This window comes from Zasmidium cellare, assembly GCF_010093935.1.
Source record: "Zasmidium cellare ATCC 36951 unplaced genomic scaffold M409scaffold_5, whole genome shotgun sequence".
Taxonomy (NCBI): Eukaryota; Fungi; Ascomycota; class Dothideomycetes; order Mycosphaerellales; family Mycosphaerellaceae; genus Zasmidium; species Zasmidium cellare.
Window position 1 is genome coordinate 322,524 of NW_022986949.1, and position 14,003 is coordinate 336,526.

General features: G+C 54.3%; 7 protein-coding genes across 7 annotated transcripts; 3 read left to right on the forward strand and 4 right to left on the reverse strand.

Annotated features, from left to right (window-relative positions):
- Nucleotides 1-213: 213 nt before the first annotated feature.
- M409DRAFT_50747 (uncharacterized protein) lies at nt 214-920 on the forward strand (the record flags this gene model as incomplete). The annotated part of the gene is made up of 2 exons (XM_033811618.1): nt 214-246; nt 633-920. 2 exons carry the CDS (start codon nt 214-216, stop codon nt 918-920), a joined length of 321 nt encoding a protein of 106 aa, XP_033672172.1.
- An 806-nt stretch (nt 921-1,726) lies between these two features.
- On the reverse strand, nt 1,727-2,853 carry M409DRAFT_50748 (uncharacterized protein; the record flags this gene model as incomplete). The annotated part of the gene is made up of 3 exons (XM_033811619.1): nt 1,727-1,737; nt 1,848-2,187; nt 2,239-2,853. The coding sequence occupies 3 exons, from the start codon at nt 2,851-2,853 to the stop codon at nt 1,727-1,729; spliced, it is 966 nt and encodes a 321-aa protein (XP_033672173.1).
- Nucleotides 2,854-3,141: 288 nt separating this feature from the next.
- On the forward strand, nt 3,142-4,264 carry M409DRAFT_63630 (uncharacterized protein; the record flags this gene model as incomplete). Its single annotated transcript, XM_033815690.1, has 2 exons — nt 3,142-3,285; nt 3,338-4,264. 2 exons carry the CDS (start codon nt 3,142-3,144, stop codon nt 4,262-4,264), a joined length of 1,071 nt encoding a protein of 356 aa, XP_033672174.1.
- Nucleotides 4,265-4,360: 96 nt separating this feature from the next.
- M409DRAFT_18400 (uncharacterized protein) lies at nt 4,361-9,543 on the reverse strand (the record flags this gene model as incomplete). The annotated part of the gene is made up of 4 exons (XM_033804474.1): nt 4,361-8,950; nt 9,020-9,213; nt 9,268-9,345; nt 9,399-9,543. 4 exons carry the CDS (start codon nt 9,541-9,543, stop codon nt 4,361-4,363), a joined length of 5,007 nt encoding a protein of 1,668 aa, XP_033672175.1.
- A 311-nt stretch (nt 9,544-9,854) lies between these two features.
- M409DRAFT_18401 (uncharacterized protein) lies at nt 9,855-10,354 on the forward strand (the record flags this gene model as incomplete). Its single annotated transcript, XM_033804475.1, has 3 exons — nt 9,855-9,996; nt 10,153-10,261; nt 10,324-10,354. The coding sequence occupies 3 exons, from the start codon at nt 9,855-9,857 to the stop codon at nt 10,352-10,354; spliced, it is 282 nt and encodes a 93-aa protein (XP_033672176.1).
- A 320-nt stretch (nt 10,355-10,674) lies between these two features.
- On the reverse strand, nt 10,675-12,000 carry M409DRAFT_18402 (uncharacterized protein; the record flags this gene model as incomplete). The annotated part of the gene is made up of 2 exons (XM_033804476.1): nt 10,675-11,871; nt 11,935-12,000. The coding sequence occupies 2 exons, from the start codon at nt 11,998-12,000 to the stop codon at nt 10,675-10,677; spliced, it is 1,263 nt and encodes a 420-aa protein (XP_033672177.1).
- Nucleotides 12,001-12,504: 504 nt separating this feature from the next.
- On the reverse strand, nt 12,505-13,335 carry M409DRAFT_50751 (uncharacterized protein; the record flags this gene model as incomplete). The annotated part of the gene is made up of 3 exons (XM_033811620.1): nt 12,505-12,609; nt 12,666-13,196; nt 13,258-13,335. The coding sequence occupies 3 exons, from the start codon at nt 13,333-13,335 to the stop codon at nt 12,505-12,507; spliced, it is 714 nt and encodes a 237-aa protein (XP_033672178.1).
- Between the last annotated feature and the right edge of the window lie 668 nt (nt 13,336-14,003).

Genomic DNA, 14,003 nt, shown 5'->3' on the forward strand with positions numbered 1-14,003 from the left:
CCTGTAGCTGCGGCCACAGAGGTCACAATGACAAGGCGACCTCAGGCGTCAACAACGAGGCAGTGCTGGATGGGGCAACACAGATCAAGCCTTGCGCATGGAATGCTGAGAGCTTGGTTGGAGGAAGATAACATAAATGGGGCCATACCCTCTGGAATCGTTGCTCAAGTTCTTTCAGGCTAACCTGCACGCCAGCCAGTTGCCTCTTAGAGCATGTCCCATCAGCGGTCAGGCGGCGAATCGAAGGTTCGTCGCGTGGCTATGCTGGAGGTTGATTTGAGGTTGTGTTAGGATGGACAAAGGGCCGGCAGTGGCGATTGTTGATTGCTTTGGCCGTGCAAGGACTGGATTTTGGCAGTAGTGAAGAATTGGGGAACGAGCAGTCGTGTGATGGATGATGATTGATGGCGCTCCGCCTCCGCAGTCTTGCAAGCTCTCACATCAGAAAACAGTCTCGACAACTGACGCCCGTGAAGTCGGGTGGTAGTAGCAGCAGCTGCCAAGGGAGGCTGTGCACCTCCTAGCGCGCGCCGCGATCCATGCACAATCCACCTGCCGCCGTTGTTAGCGCAACGCTTCGATATCTTGGCGCGATTGTCTGAAGGTTGGCCGCTCGGCACCTATATCTCAAGCAAGGAGCCGCCTGGGCACAATCAAAAGAGTCGACAAACAGCAAACTCGAATTGTTTGACGCCCGCGAAGGTCGTCTCCTGGTTGCTGCGGAAGCGAGGTCTGTACCACCCTGGAACTTTAAGCTATCTCAAACTTTGGGGACGGCGGCAGCTCTCCGCTGCTGCAGGAGTCTTCTGCAATCGGGCGGCCTCGACTCTTCGCCGGGAGATCCCCCCGTTGATGACGGCTTCATTGTCACGATTCAGAAGACGATGCCTTGCCGACCGCACGAATCACTGGGAGATTGACAAGGTGACACCCAGGCCTCGGCGACCATGGTTCTGCCACGGCGCTGATTAAACCAGAAATCTCGCCTTCACATTGATCTCCAAACCAATGATCGCCGGCTAGCTCGCAAAAGCTCGGCGTCGGGAGCTTACCGTTTCCTTGCAGGTGCCCGCGAGGTTCCATGCAAAAACCAGCACCTTCTTGCGACTGCATCCGTTTGCCACAAGCAGTCACTTGAAACACCAAGCACTTCGCGTCAGCACCCAATCGAATCGTTCGCATTGCTTGTTGCGGTATCCACTGCTCTGCTATACCAGGGGCTACAGCTATCTCCCCTTGAAGCATCAGGTCTCCCGTCCTCATCAGCACATGCTGAGATGCTGTGCGAACTCGCACGCTGACGCGAGTGGCGGCTCTTACAGGCATCAGGAGAGGAGCCAGCACCGCAAAAGAACAATGCACTGATGCACACTCGCAAGACTTGGTGACGCTGCAAGTCCAGGAATCCCGCAAAAGCGAAAGAGACCAACCCAACACCCGGAGACGAACCGATCACCCCCCGTCGGCTGACCAGTAACTTTGTTGATCGTGGCAAAAACGTGGCCAGCGAGCTCAGCTGGTGTCGATACACGACTTCACCTCCTCATCACAAGTTCGTCACCAGAACAGCGCGCTGAAGCATGGGACGCCAGAATCTTGGCCGCGTATGGTGGGTCGTATCAGAGCGGAACGCCAACACTTTGCCCAGCAAAGGCTTTTCTCCTGCCAGCCACATATGCACATACCAACGAGGCAGCTACGGCATTGATGTTCACAATGACACATCTCAGCCTGTGACTGAGAAACGTGTAAACATGTATGGAGTTCACAACATTACGTCTGACGAAGAACACCACATCCTGCTCTGTTGCGAAATCATTCATCATCCTCCTCGGGCTCCCACCTACCATCCCTCTCGTACGCCCGCATCACTCGTCCCCACTCGGCATTGTCTCTCTCTTCTTCGTCGCTCACATCGTCCTCCCACTCACGATGGTCATTCTTTACCTTGAGTCTACATCGTCCCATGCTGCCCTTGCCACCAAACCCATTGAAGTCCAACGTCCATTCTAGCGGCAGCATACCCTTCGGCGCACCATCAGGAGAGTCTTGTGCATCATCTGACACCCACGAATATCCCGCTTTGAGAATGACATAGGCCACGAGGGTGAAGACACCCCAACCCAGCCGACGGATCTCGTACGGTGCTCTCTGGCGAATGACCCGATTGGGACGGAACGTGGGATGCTGGAGAGACCCGGTAAGAATTCATCCAAGGATGAAAAGACTGTTACTCACCAACAAAAACTGCACCTCCTCCACAATATCCGTGCGACTGGGCTTCACAAAAAACGCCCATTCATGCTGATTCGCATCCTCGCTCTCCACCATCTTATGTCGATTCCCCACATATACCGTCAACGTCTGAATCCCTCCCATTTCCCCCTCCCCCTCCTCCTCCACCTCCCTCTCCGCCCAAAGCGAGGGATACTTCGCTTTCAAAGCCTCGGTCCTCGCAGCATCCGGCGTGGCAATAGTCTGTGTGCGGCACATGGGACAGCGCGCTTCAAGTCCTGAAACCGGATTGAAAGGGACGGGTTCCTCGTCGACGTCGACGATGGTCATTTGTTGGCTCAGCGACACGTCGGCCCAGTGTGCCATGCAGGAGGCGCAGAGGGTGTGGTTGCAGCTTGTTTTGACTGGGCTGTAGAGCAGTAAACGACAAATTGGACAGAGGTCATCCTCTTCGATGGATTCTTCATCTTGTTGTGTTGATCTCGCAACTCCAGATGGGCCACCATTGTTATGGGTGACGTTTCGACTCGATCGATGGGGTGTGCTCGGTCCGGCTTGACTTCTAGTGTTTCGTGGTCGGAGACGGTGGGATCCTCGTGGTGCTTGGTCTCCTTCCATGTCGATACTGTGTTGAGATGTGAAAAGAAACAAAAATTATCGATCGCAGCTCTCAAGATCGAATGTAGGCGCCCAGGCACCAGGCGGACATTGGTCAGTGCGTATCGATAGCATTAGCCTGGAAGCTACTCGGCCCGTCCCGTCGTCCTTGAGCTTGTGATTCGACTGCAACGATGTCTTCTTCACAACGTCGTGAAGAAGTCGACATGAAACACCAAGACTGTACAGACACAACATGAGCTCTTCAGGTTGAGATCCACAAGCAAGGGGAGCGTGGGATCGCCCAGCATGATTGGTCTTGCTAAGGACAACGGTCCCAAACCAAGATGTCTCGTCACCAACGCCAAACTCTCCAACTTCCTCAATCACGAACAACCACCAACCAAAAAACGGCCATTTTCAACAATCCTGAATCAAACATACACACACACCGTACGCCTCCCCCGTAAAACCCAATCCAACACCCAACTAACTCCCATCTCAGCTAACCCTCCTCCTCCCAACAACAACCACTCCAAACAACCCCTTCCAAACCGCCCTCTCAGCCTCACCCACACCCTGGACCCTCCACCACCTAAAACTCCACCTCAACCTCTCCTCCCTCCTCACAAACCCCTTCTTCACAACCTACATAAAATCACCCCCAGCCTCCCTGACCCTCCTCTCCCTCCCCTCCAGCAACCCCTACGCCGGAACCTTCACCCTGCACGAAGGCCTGCTCGCCCTCGACCTCGACAGACCGACCTACGAGCGCGTGGGCCTGCAGGGGAAGCCGACGTCGACATCAGGGGGGAGGAAGCATGTCAAGGATCGGTTTTTGGTGGAGCTGAATTTGAGATTACCGTCGATGGTGCATGGCAAGAAGGGGTTCGAAAGGATCGTCTGGGCGTTTGAGAATGTTCTCAACGAGACGTGTACCTGGCTCGCTGTCGACGCGAGGTCTGGAGGGTTTGAATCACTTCTCCAAGACCCTGAGGTACCGATCAAGGACTTCGCCCCGCTGGAGAGGAACGTCCGACCAGCAGTTTCGGCATTGGAAGATGTCCTCGTCCCTGCATTCCCAGACGAAGGCGGGATCAAGGAAGAGGACTACGCCGACGCAGAGGAACTCCTCGAGTGGATCACCCTCGCTATGTTGAATTCCCCGCGGATTCGAAAGGACGATGGTATCGATAAACATTTCTCACGATATCAGGTCCCCGATTCGTTTGGAGAGACTGAGACGCAGAATCTGAGCAAATTCCGGTGGAGGGGCCTAATACCGCCTGAGTTTGCCTATAAGGTCTTCCTCGCGGCGTTGAAAGCGTCAGGGGATGACTGGGTGGCATTGAGCGCGGAGGCTTTCAACGGGGAGACGTATACGATTCTGGTACACAAGGGGCAGAGCATCACTTGGGAGTACAAGGACTGAACATGAGCCTCGTAAGGATCGCCATCTCACCCAAAAGAGGAAACCGGACACGAAACGACGAGAACACAACCTCTCATACCCTACCCTACCCCATATCTAAAACGACAACCCCTCCCCACCGCCAACCGCCTCCAAAACCCCCCTCACCCTCTCCAAAACGTCCCCATCACCGGACCACCGATCCCCCGCAGTCCCCACAGCCTTCGCAAGGAGCGGATACAAAATCCTCACATGTGCATTTTCGCCACCTCCCAACGCACGCGGATCCAACTTCAGACTCTTGATGACATCCAACGCGAACACAAGTTCCTCCACCTCCACCAGCGGCTGCGGTCTGCGTCCCCGGAGCGGCTGATCGGCAATGTACGCGCGGAGCGGAACCGCCAGGCGAAGGATCAGGAGGGGCGCAGCAGCTTGCGCAAGTCGATGGCGGAGATTGTACTCATCTTCCCTCTCCTCGCCCCTTTCACCACCATCACCATCAGAGGAGGAAGAGGAAGACGACAACGCAATAAGTTCCCTCCAACAAACATAACACATCTCCTCCCTCCGGAAATCCGTCACATGCTTGACGCGGCCCCGACGGATGTGCAGGATATCTTGGAGCGGGTTATTGGAATCAGGCAGTTGGATCCTATCGAACTCAGGCTGCGTGATGATGGACGTCGTGAAGAGCGCGCGGGTATACGCCGTCCGAGTCTCTGCGGCCACGTCCGCGGAGCCCAAGCGCGGGATGAGGACCTGACGAAGAGCATGAAAACTCTCGATATCGAAGCGGAGGTCATTGTAAATCTTATTTTCATCCTCGACGAGCTGGATATCCTTAGCGGAGATGATCCCGCTCGCGATGCCGACGTATTCGGTCCATAGGGCGTGTCTCGTCACGGTGTTCGTATCCGATTTTGGTGAAATTTGCTCGAGCACCGGTTTGGCGAGCGCGATCGCCGTCGATGTCGCTTCCCTCCAGAGAGGCGTCCCCTTGTGTTCCAGTCTGTACGCATACTTGCTCGCGATGACCTGTCGGAGACTCTGAACCGCCTGCGTCAAAGCGCCCGAGTCCAGGAGTTCTGGATCTGCGATGTGTGCGATGACCAGTTCCTGCAGCCACCCCATCGCTTCGAAAGCGATCGCTACGAATGTTGGCTTGGTGTTCGTTTCGCTCCCATCGCTAGTCTCATGGTGTAGCGCCGAAAGCTTCGCTGCCACGGTGACGAGACAGGCCGGTATGTTAGACTGGTCGTGTCTCATCCCTCTCAGCAGCTGCAGCACTCTAGCCTGCAAAGCACTGGGATTCGTCGCATCAGCACCGTACAGAGGCGCATCGGACTCGCGAACGCATTGGTACAGATTGTCGATCATCGTCCGCGTTTGGGAGGTACTCATAGTATCCCGTGTCAGACGGTAGAGCTCCTCGCCGACTTCCGCGTAGGCCTGGAAGGCATCCTGGTTGCTGTGCTTTTTGCTGGTGTCGGCTTGGTGTGGTGTGCCCTTCAGCCAGAGGGAGACGGTGCGGTATACCGGGCCTTTCCAGACTTGGGTTGATGGGTTGATGCCTGAAAGGACTCGGGATAGGGCGGCGTAGACTTCGGTGTTGAGAGTGTGGTCTTCGATCTCGAGGTAGCGCTCGAGCATGCTGAGGAAGAGCTCCCATAGACTGGGCAGTTTGGAGACTTGCTCGATGACACGCAAGTGTTGCGCAATGACTGTGGAGTTTCCCGCGATGATTGCCTTGGACATGGCGATGTCTGGCGTCGCTTTTGACTCACTTGCATCTTCTTCCGACTGCAAGTACAAGTAAGAGTCTGAGCGCGAGATGCTGAGAAGCGTATTCCTCAAGAGAATGTCCCACGCAGGGGGCGGTAGTTCCTGGCCGTGGTTCTTAAAGACGTTGCAGATAGTCTGAAACGCCGCGTTCCTGATATCATTCAAAGGCCGAGTCGTAACATCTCGAAGCCGAAGTAAGAGAAGAAGCCATTGAGCTGGCTTTGACTGCTTCAATTTAGGCTGAAGATCGGCTTCCAGGTCGTCGAACTCCTGCGCTTCTCGAAGAAATTTGGCAAGCTCATCGTCTGAGATCTCGTCAAAGATGATGTCTGAAACATTCCATGCCATGGTAACTGTCGTGAGTGAAGCGTTCAGATCCTCTGTCTGGCACATGAATCGATGGAGCAGTTCGATCAGGGAGGGAACAACCTGCATTGGCAGGGCTCCCATGAAGTCTGAACAGACGAGCTGGGTCGCCGAGAACGCAATCCGCCCAATCTGTACCGACACCAGCTCGAACGACACCTCGTTCCAATTGATGTTGACCTCATCATCGTCGCTGCCGTGGGTCGTTGCGCCCTCGTGTTCAAAGGCACTGCTGATGATGGCCACGATCCTGTTCCAGCCAGCCACGAGCGAGTCACCACAGCGTTCCAGAATTGCTCGCAAGGACTCCAGTACGTGATGCTGCACCTCCAGATCAGCTGTCGTGAGGTCACTGTCTTCAAGGTAGATCTCGTCGATGAGACGAAGCAATACTGTGAGAGCTCGACGTTGAGCGACTGCCCTATCATCAGGTTCTTCTTTCATGACATCTGCTGTAGTTGCTTCTGACAGCTTCACCAGCACGTTAGTAGCGCTTCGCCGAGCATCTCTTGGTGAGTCGTTCGTTCTCGCCACGGCGGTAAGTTCGTCAACGAGGATCGTCCAACCGCTGGTCGCCGCGTCTTCGCCTGTGAAACGAGACACGTTCAATTCAGCCAAAGTCCCAAGCTTGGGAATGACGAAGTGGTAGTCTCTTGCCTGCATTTCAGCGAATGTGCTGATACCGGGTAGACCTGACAGTGTCCTTCGGCCAATAGACATGGGCGTTGCTGGAGGCGAAGGCGATTGCTCAAGTCGTGGAGACGACGACGAAGGTGAAGGTAGCTCTGGAGGCTTCGTATGCAGCAGTTGGGAGAAGGTCGTCAGGACTGTCATGAATGCATCGTTTGGGTAGTCTGCGGTGCTCTCCAGCAGGCGAGAGGCAGCAGCCTCGACCGCCGCAACCTCTGAGCTGAAGGCCTGCACGACGGACGCCTCGTCGGCTTGTCTCCCAGACATCGAGCTCTGCCGAGTCATCTCTCTGGGTGTGGTTGTGCTCAAGACGATGTCCGCCTGCTTCAGAGCGTTCACAATCACCGCGAATGCAGAATCAAGGGTCGGACCAAGAGCAATAGCTAGGTTCAGCAAGGCTCGAAGACATAGCAGATTGCGCACTGTCAAAATCGGCTTTGCCACCTCTTTCCTGTCTAGAGACATTGACGTCGCTTGAGAGACCAGACTGTCGACGCTCAGCATCATCTTCGGGTTCGAGAACACACGCGGACTCTCCGTTGCTGGTGACCGGACAGGGTCGGCAGTAGCAGCATTGAGGACGTGTGGAGGTACTGCGGCTTTTGACAAGGTCGTCATGAGTGCATCCCGTGGCGTGTTGAGTCGTAGCAAGCCTGCAACTTGCGCGAATCGTTGGTAGGCCTTGATCAAATTGCGAAAGTACTGATCGTCGAGGGCTGCATTGAGGAATGTCGATGCGGTAGCAAGTACCGCAGGCCAACAAGAATCAACCAAGCTCGCAACAGCTTTGACCTTGGAAGCATATGGGGCACTCTCTGCTTCGAGAGGATTGATGGGAACGGCCTGGGTGCGGAAAGAAGTCGACCTCTTGCGTCCTGAACCATTTGAGTCCGATGTGCCGTTGGTTTTTGATCTGTTCCTTTCGTGCTGAACTGTCAGTGGAAGCACAATCCTGGCGAGACTGTCTGAAAGGCCATTTAAACACTCCAGTACCAAAGCGTAGAGGTATGTCTCGGGGATAGTTGGAGGATCGCTTTTGTCCAACTGCTCCATGGTGGCGAGTTTCGGCAGGCTCCATTGAGAGCTTATACCAGCAACATTAGTCTCCACGACCCCCAGTGCTGAGCTGATAACGCCTGCCATACCGCCAGCAGCTTCCAGAGTAGCCTGATCGGTGGTATTGTCTTTCCGTTCAGACGGACCGGTTGGAGCCGTTGACTGCTGGCTTAGACCGATGGCGCTGGGCTTCTCTGTAGACAATCGTACAAATGTCGACATGATATCTTGAACGATAGGTTTTCCACTTTCACGGTGGTCGTACAGGGTATACGCATCAACCACATGGTTGCTGTCCGCAAAGAAGTCTCTGAGAATTTCCATGACCAAGGCACGTTTCCATGCAGGTGAAGCATCCGGCTCGAGTACTTGAGTGCAAAGACTCAAGGCCACCTCGCAATCCCCCGGAAATGTTGACATGTACCTGTCCAACACCAAGTCCAGAATGCGGATAGATCTGACAGTCACGGAAAAAGGGAGCCTCTCAGATAGCGCTCTCACAACGATTGGGAAGACATTTGCCCCGATGATTGACATGAGCTCGTCATGAGCTTTGAACAGCTCCGAGTTCGAATCGATGCATGACCAGATGAGTTCCAGACTGGAGTCGACCGATAACGAGGTGAACTGGACGAATTTTGTTCTTCGTTCATCTGCTGCCAGCGCAAGATCTCGAAAGACTCTGTAAGCATCGAATGCTGCAGGCCGAAGATGGAGAGGCCCGTCGTCGCCAGGTACTTCAGTCGTCTTGCCTATCGCATCTGCATCTCGATCTTCTGTGGCCACTTTCTCGAACACTGTGGTAACGAGCTGTTGTAACGTAGCTGACGCTACACCGCTTACTGTGGAAACCTTTGCTGCAGTGAGTGAAGAACATACTTGCAGGGCACCGCTCAGGAGATCTCCCTCCAGGTCCGCGGCATAGTTCTGGAGTAACGAAGGTAAGGCTTGGAGAATCTTCAGCTGTACGTCCAGACCCAGATCGGTGCAGGAGTTGAATGCTTCGAGGGCATCGTTGAGTCGTGATTTGGGGAGTCCTTTCGATATGACCAGTCTTTGTAGGCAGGCGATTCCTGATCCATAGCATGAGACACAGATTCTGCTATTTAGCCCCTTTCTAAACATACCACTCCCGGCGAATTTGGCATTCCTCGTCTTGCAAGCAATCACAAACGGCTCAATAAAGGCCGGACGACGACTTAGATCTCTTCTCAATCAGCAAAAGCTTCCATGCAATCTTGAATGAATTCTACTATACCAGCTGCTAACTGCTGCTCCGAAGTCGTCGGCAGCGACTTGAGCTCCTGCAACGACTTATCTGCCGCCGCTCGTAAATCGCCATTCTTCCGCTTGGCTTCTGAAGAGAGGTTGGACAGCTCATTGCTGAGCAGTGTCGCGCTCATGGCCGTTTGCAGTTCATGAATTCATCGTATCGAGATTGTCTTGTCGAGAACTATCCTTCAGTCGATCTGAGTGTATTGAACAAGGGAGTAAAGAGAGTTAAAGAAAGTCCCTAAGCAAAGGAAGCCAACCTTGCGTGGCATCAACCACACCCCTCGGCAGACCTTCCCCGGTTTCGACCTCACGTACACCTCTACGGCCACCAAGCAACGAGTATCACCATCACAACCAACAACTCACCCACATCCCAAAAGCAACTCGCTTATCAACAACCCGACGAGCCCTCTAAAAACCTCATAACACAAATCCCAAAATGTCCGGCGCAGCAGCAGGCGACGCCGCCACCAAACAAGCCACCGTCTCCGACAACAAAGACACCTCGAAACCGCTCCAAGCGAACAAACCCGCCGCGCAGCTCGAGGAGGACGATGAGTTTGAGGATTTTCCTGTTGAAGGTACACTACAAATCCACCATCAATCCACACAAGACAGGGTTCAAGAGATTGGCTCTACCCTTTTCACGAGATGGGATAGATGAAGTCTAGGGAAACATCACATGCATTTCAGTACAACGGTGTGTATTTGCAGCTGACGAATTATTTTTGGAACAGACTGGGCCAAAGAAGAGGAAGTCGGCGCACAAACCAACGGCAGCTCGCATCTCTGGGAGGAGAGCTGGGATGACGACGATACCACGGATGAGTTTAGCGTGCAGCTGAAGTACATCTCTCTCTCTCCCCTCTAACCACCCATAACCATGGAGTACTAACGGCTTGTTGTAGGGAGGAACTGAAGAAGATGGGAAAGTCATGAACTTGAGTGGACAAGAGCATGGTATGATGGGATACGTGGGAGGGACATGGGAATCGAGGGACACTCAGCATGGGCATCAGCGATGGCGTTGCGGCGCATGAGGAAGAGATATAACTGCTTAATGCAGTGAGACATGCGGATCAAGGCGGGCAAACGAAGTGGAAGAAGCATCGGAGTACAAGTCAGCTACTGCTGTTTGAGCTGATGAACTATCCGTTATGGGTGCTATCGAACGTCTCTAGCCTCATGAAATCAGAAAAGCAGCCATCATGAATGAGAAGACGCTGCTGCTACAATCTCGCCGCGCTGCCATCATGCATTCATGACTTCTCGCTCAGCGCGCTCACACCAGGCAGGTCCTTGCCCTCGAGCAGCTCCAAGCTGGCACCACCTCCGGTGCTGACATGGCTAAGCTTGTCCTCAACACCGTACTGTGCGGCCACAGTCGCAGTGTCACCACCGCCGATGATGACAATCTTGCCCTTCTGTGCAGCCTCAACTGCAGCGTCCATAGTCGCCCTCGTACCCTTGGCGAACTTCTCCATCTCGAACACACCAGGAGGTCCGTTCCACAGGATCGTCTTGGCATCGTCGATGGCCTCCTTGTAAAGTGCGATACTCTTGTCGCCGCAGTCGAGACCCATCCAACCATCTTTAATGCCGTCCTTGTCCTCGGCGTAGCCAGTGTTGGCATCCGCAGCGAACTTGTCGGCCGTGATGTAGTCGATCGGGAGAGTGATCTTGACGTTCTTGCTCTTGGCCTTCTCAACCAATTCCTGGACCTTCTTGCTGCCGGCCTCGTCGAAGAGGGAGTTGCCAATAGCCATGTTGTCGAGGACCTTCTTGAAAGTGAAAGCCATGCCACCGCAGATGATCAAGCTGTTGACCTTGTCAAGCATGTTCTCGATCAGCTGAATCTTGTCCGAGACCTTGGCACCACCAAGAATAGCGAGGAATGGACGCTGTGGGTTCTCGAGCGCCTTGGCGAAGTACTCCAACTCCTTCTTGACGAGGAACCCGGAAGCCTTCTGTGGAAGATCCACACCGACCATCGAGCTGTGAGCACGGTGTGCAGTGCCGAACGCGTCGTTGATGTAGATATCTCCCAGCGCAGTCAAGCCCTTGCGGAACTTCTCCACATCGGCCTTGTCAGCCTTGACCTTGTTGCCGTCCTTGTCTTTGCTCGAGCCCTCCTCTTCAGCATGGAATCGCAAGTTCTCGAGGAGTACAACGCCGCCGTTGGTTTGGCTGTTGACGACCTTCTCAACCTCTGGGCCTACGCAGTCTTCGGTGAAGGTCACCTTTGTGCCCAACAACTTCTCGAGCTCGGCGACGACTGGCTTCAGGGAGTACTTTGAGTTGGGCTTGCCGTCAGGACGGCCGAGGTGGGACATGAGGACGACTGCCTTGGCGCCATTGTCTCTGGCGTACTTGATGGTGGGGAGGGCGCCGACGATGCGCTGGTTGTTGGTGATCTTGGAGTTGGTCTCCTTGTCGAGGGGAACGTTGAAGTCGACCTGCAAGCCTCTCCTTCAGTATGTATCCCTCCAATTGACGGTGGTCTGTTTGCCGTTACTCACCCGAATCAGGACGCGCTTGTCCTTGACGTCGACGTCGGTGATGGCGAGCTTCTTAGTGAGAGACATGTTGACGGTTCTCAATTTCAACAAGTGCAGTGATGTGAGTGTTGCTCGTCTGAATGTCGTGGTTGTTGTCGCTGTGGTCGAGAGAACAAAGTCTTGGTGGGGTGGTGGGGTTCAATGCTTTGGGCTGGCTCTGCGATTTTCTCACGGCGTTCCTCGGACCTGAGTGACGCAGCTTTGTTGAGCTCGTGCAGACAGAGGTCGGCTTGTGATCGAAATAGAGAGACCAACTGACAGTGATGGAGATTGCAGTGTTAAGTACCAATTTCGTAGGATTTCAGCAAAACGTAACATACAGCTGCCGCCCCTCGTTCGCCCGAGGCTGTACGACTAGTAAAGCGCCTATTCTCCTATCCAGTCCAGTCCTTTAACTCCATATAACTCCCATCCTGTCCTTTCCGATAGACGCCGAGCTAGAGCACCAAACCCCGAATATGCCCGACCCTCAGAGATGCAAGTATGCTAGGTAAACAGCCGTTCGTTTCGTTCTTCGATGCCGCAAAATGTCTACGCTGGTGAAGGCGAGTTCTCTCTGCTCGCGACCGGCTCGTCCGATGAGTTGGTGAGTGAGAGATACGCCGTCCAAAAAATACCGATCGTGGAGACGAAGGGCTGCGATTGAATGTTAGCAATTGTAACGGACAGTCTTGTTGACGTTCTCCACTTACGATCTGAAACTGGATCGGTATCACACGGAAGTTGAGCACCTGCACCAAAGGCCAGACCAAGAAGTTGGCCTTGAGCGCTGGCAGATAGACGTCCTGGAACTTCTTCATCACCGCTCTCCGCCCACCACCCTCTGCGACCGTCATGAATGTGAAGAACGCCGCCAGACCCACTGGCGCAAACAGGAACTGATCGAACGCCACCCTCCTGAGCGCATTGACTGTTCCCTTGCCGCCTTCTATGGGGAAGATCCTACTCAAGAACCCAAACCACTTGTGCTGCACGGGGGCCATCATAAAACCGTATGCCATGAAGCGGGTGAGACGCTCGAAGTCGAACGGTGGTGGACCACGCTTGGAGGGCGGCAGCGATTGATCCTCTGCTGGCCACGGCACCTTCTTATCCAGCTCGTGTATCTCGATTGACATGAAGTCATCTTTCTGGTTGGTCTCGCCGTTAAGGACTTTTTGGCGTTGGCGCATGCGCACGGCGGTTAGGGTTTGTGCGACTGTGTCGGCGATGCCACCAAGTACCTGTTCAATCCATCTCGTCAGCCATGGGCGCATCGTGCGGGAGGGTGGAGGGATGTCATACCGCGTTGGTGATCATCGTTGTGAGGATAGGTCGGTTCGCATAGTAGGCATTGAACTTGCGCACGAGTATCGAGACCATGGTGATTTGTAGCAGGGCGATGATAGCGTGTAGGAGTGGCTGCAAGTCGCAACGCAAGTCAGCACGTCTGTTTGCCCTTCAAAACTTCACCCCAAGAGACCGGACGCATGTCTTCTCACGTGCTCTTTCCATCACATTCGCTCCAACTCTTGACCGCCAAGGCAAACAAAGAAGAGGCCGTGCCACACATACATATCGCCCATAGATGTACCTGCTGTTCAACTGCCGCAACAGGCGCTTCCGCGTCTCGTTGACCACCATCTTGCCCTCCAAACCGAAAAGACTTCAAGGGCCAGCAATGGTGACGTTGGTGAGTGCGCCCCAGCGCTCGCCGTGGGGCCGGGGAAGAGATCAGACTCGTGGGCCTTTTGTGGAACGCAAGGATGGTCTGTCTCGGCTCGTGGTGGTGCGCGCAGAAATCTGCCGTCGCGGTATTGTTGTGGCAGAGGTATGTATGTGGTCAGTAGTGTGAAGACGGGCGCCTGTGACCTCGCCGCATCAGGTCAGCGAGGGAGCCAGAAACGCCTCGGACGTTGGCGGGAAACGTGGGTGTGGCTATGTGTGGAGAGAGGACGAAGGTTTGTGCTAGTCGAGTCAAGAATGTTTCTTGTCTGGGCCTCGATCAATGCTAAACGAAGTGAATGAATACAATCGTCAAAGATCTCTCA